The following is a 3,644-nucleotide window of genomic DNA, read 5'->3' on the forward strand; positions in this document are numbered from 1 at the left end:
TGTGGCTCAAGTGGTAGAGCGCTAGCCTTGAGCTGAAGAGCTGAGGGACAGTGCCCAGGCCCAGAGTTCAGGCCCCACGACCGGACCCAAAAAAAAAAAAAATTATCCTAAGAGCGTACCAGGAGAGATGCTGAGGTAATTTTCAGCGTGGAGCGTGTGTGAGTGATTTCATGCGGATGGGTCATGGAGGATGGCGTACTTACCATTGCGATTTTCACATTATCACGAACATGCATCCGATCAGCATCCTTCTCAGGAACTGCATCTGAGCTGTCTAAGTAAGCCAACAAGCCTGGGGGCTAAAAAAAAGGAAAAACAAACTTTAAAAATAAAACAAAAAAAATCCATTTCCAAAACAAACAACACAAGAGATAATCTGGCCTTCAAAGCCCAGATAAATTAAAATTATGATTAAGTCACTGGTGGGGGGAGGGGGAACACGGAGCCTTACAAGATACTAAGTCCTATAAGTAACTTTTCAATGATCAAGTCCATTCCTGCAGTGTAAACAACATATTTACATCTTACTGGATAAAAACACTGACTTACCAAAATGCGTTTCAACAAGTTTGTCGCGGTTGCGTTATCAGCTGTCCAGAGTCCCACTAAATGTCTACTTAGCTGTCTGAAAAAAGCAGACGTTGAGAAAGGTTTGCTGCTTTATCTCAGCTAGAACAGAAAGGAATTTTTAAGAACAAAATATCATAGAATTATAATACAACTATAGTCAAAAAGTCATTCTGATGTTAAAAATTACCAAAAACTAGTATTCAGTATGGAGAAATAGTTAAGGTAGTAAGTAATGCAAATGTTAATATTCTGGAATTTTCTCTAAATTAACATACTTCTCTAATAGCTATGCTAATTTTCAAAGGACCAGAAGATGAAGAATTTCCCCATTTAAAGAATGCAAAAGGAACAATGAAAATTCTTGATGATACAACTTGTTGGTTGAACAAGTCAGGATAAATTGACAATAACACAATACTCTAGCCCTCTCAGGAAATACTAATTCTTCTGAGTGATACTAGGGTTTGATCTCAGGGTCTCATGGTTGATAACAGGCTGGTGCTCTACCACCTGAGCCACACTTCCAAACTGTCTTTTTGCTGATGAAGTTTCAGAGACAAGGTGATCTGTTTTGTTTAGGCTGCTCGTTAACCTCAATTCTCCTTATCTCAGCCTACAAAGAATATCCAAGGCGTGAACAGCAGGTGCCCATCCATCTACTCTGGAATTCTGACCACAAGCAAAAGACAGCAGTCACATTCTGATATACCTTTTCTGACAAGGTCAAAGGTTGAAACAATGTATTTTCAGTTTTGGAGTACAGATAATAACCTCAAGTACTTACAGCAGATGACTCTACTTATGCTGCTTTAACAGTAAGAGCAACTTTTAGTTCTAAGTGAAAAATTTAAGACCCACATTGACTCTGCAGTCTGGCCACTTACTAACCTTCATCTCCAGGATATCTCCTACAATGAGAGCTCCTTACTAGCAAGGACTGTTTTACTCACAGTTGACCTTTCTAAACTTTGAACATTTACAGTACGAGTGGTCATAAAAACTATAAGGGAAATAGCCAAATAACCACCTTCTGACATACATGTTTATACATTAACACATTAATACCAAAACTCAGATTGTAAAACTGTACTGTTCCATCAGAAAATGGACACTAGAATTGTGTTTCTGTGCCTACCCTATCTGTAAATTTAATTACTATTAACATTTTAGATTTTTTTTTCAAAAACGCTTCTCTGATAAAACCGCTAACTAATCACATTAGAGAATTTAACCGGTTAGCCATGAATGCAGAATGCAACAGATGCCTAACGCAAGCAGGGAGTGAGCAAGGTAACAAAGTCTCCATTTTAATGATGGATTCCTAGTAAGACAATGCTGAGGAAACAGACTTCCTTGTGCAGTTTTCCATCCTCTCAGGCAACACAGGAGGTTACTTTTTGTGGTTAATCTTTACAAGTGAGGGATTCAGACAGCTTCCTGCAATAGATTTAAACAAGTCTGGGCAAGGTGGTTCACTGTTACAATCCCAGCTACTCAGGAATCAGGGCTGGGAAGGTGGCTCAGTGGTAGAGCACTTGCCTTGTATGCATGATGGCCTGGGTTCGATTCCTCAGCACCACATAAGCAAAAAGAAAAAAAAAGCCAGAAGTGGCGCTGTGGCTCAAGTGGTAAAGCACTAGCCTTGAGCTGAAGAGCTGAGGGACAGTGCCCAAGCCCAAAGTTCAGGCCTCACGACCGGACCCCCCCCCCCAACTACTCAGGAATCAGAGATGGAAAGGATAATGGCTCAAGGCCAGGCAAGGCAAAAAGTTAGAGACTCCCATCTCAACCAACATGGGTGTGGTGGTGCACACTTGTTATTCCATTTACACAGGAGTTGTAAGTACGAGGATTGCAGTCTAAGGCTTGTGATGGCAAAACCAGAAACTCCAAATGAAAAATAACTAAAGCGAAATGGACTAGAGGTGGTTTGAGCAGTAGAGCACCTGCCTGGTAAACGCAAAGTCCTGAGTTCAAATTCTATTATTGTCAACAATAGAAGCATAAGAATATAAAACAACACACAATAGCTGGATGTGGGGCAATGACAAAGGGAGATTTACAGGGCCGCTTGGTCAGTACCTCACGCTCTTACTCATCAAGTCCAATATTTACGATGGACATTGTTTTTTACTGATGCCATAATCTGGCTTGCTTAGGGCTGCCGTGCATGTGGCCTAGAGCAAATGAGCAGATTTGTGTGGCTCCTTGTATTTGAATGGCTACTGGAGGAAAGAAATATGCCAAGGGAGAATTGCTTAACTAAAAGAGAGTCAGGATAAGGCTAGTTTAGGCCAGAAATACATTTACATTTACTTTTTTTCCCCTTTCCTTCCTTCTTTTTCTTTTCCTTCTCTTTCTCCTCCGTCCTTTTGTTTTGAAGACCGAACTGACAAAAGTCATTGAAAAATTAACTGTACACGCTTTCCACCCAGGGTCGTGTGTGTGCAAAGTCACAGGAATGAGAGGGTCCTACAGCTGCATAAAGTGTCTTCAAGTCTTCCATGTCCCAGTATGGGCAAGAGGAAAAAAAAAGGGTCAGTTTTCCACCTGATCAAGCTATGCAATGATCATATGAACAATTACCCTTCATTAAGGGAAGGAAACGGAATGGGTGTACCAAAACCAACGGGAACATTCATGGCATCCACCTGTGTTTATTCTATACAAGACCTAAATCCATTCTCTAACAGATACTTTTAACTTAGAAGGAATTAATTAAGTCACCTACCTATGGGTAAGCATCCTCGGATCTGAACTTATTGTAAACATCGCAGTGTGCAGGTGTCGAGGTAAGGCGCCTTCACTGAGGGCAAGCTCCTGCATTTTGGTAGCAATTTCTTTGTCACCTTCCTTTGGAAAAAGGGTGAGATGATCCCTAAGACAGCAATCTCCAAGAAGCTATCACAACATTAAAAAACTAATTTTGCATCTCTAAACAAAATTAAATTCTCTACTACACAGTAAAAAAAAGAAACAAGAAACAAAAAACAAACTCCAAGGGAAGGTGGCTCAGTGGTAGAGCGCTTGCCTTGCATGCTCGAGGCCCTGGGTTCGATTCCTCAGCACCACAT

The 3,644-nt window shown here is 40.8% G+C and overlaps 1 protein-coding gene across 1 annotated transcript; it reads right to left on the reverse strand.

Moving 5' to 3' along the window:
- Positions 1–119: 119 nt before the first annotated feature.
- Positions 120–3,423, reverse strand: LOC106002550 (dnaJ homolog subfamily C member 13-like; the record flags this gene model as incomplete). The annotated part of the gene is made up of 3 exons (XM_013037412.1): positions 120–299; positions 550–625; positions 3,302–3,423. Coding segments are annotated over 3 exons (378 nt in total), but the record flags the coding sequence as incomplete, so codon positions are not given.
- Between the last annotated feature and the right edge of the window lie 221 nt (positions 3,424–3,644).

The sequence above is a fragment of the Dipodomys ordii genome, unplaced genomic scaffold (assembly GCF_000151885.1).
Source record: "Dipodomys ordii isolate 6190 unplaced genomic scaffold, Dord_2.0 Scaffold13521, whole genome shotgun sequence".
NCBI classification, from domain to species: Eukaryota; Metazoa; Chordata; class Mammalia; order Rodentia; family Heteromyidae; genus Dipodomys; species Dipodomys ordii.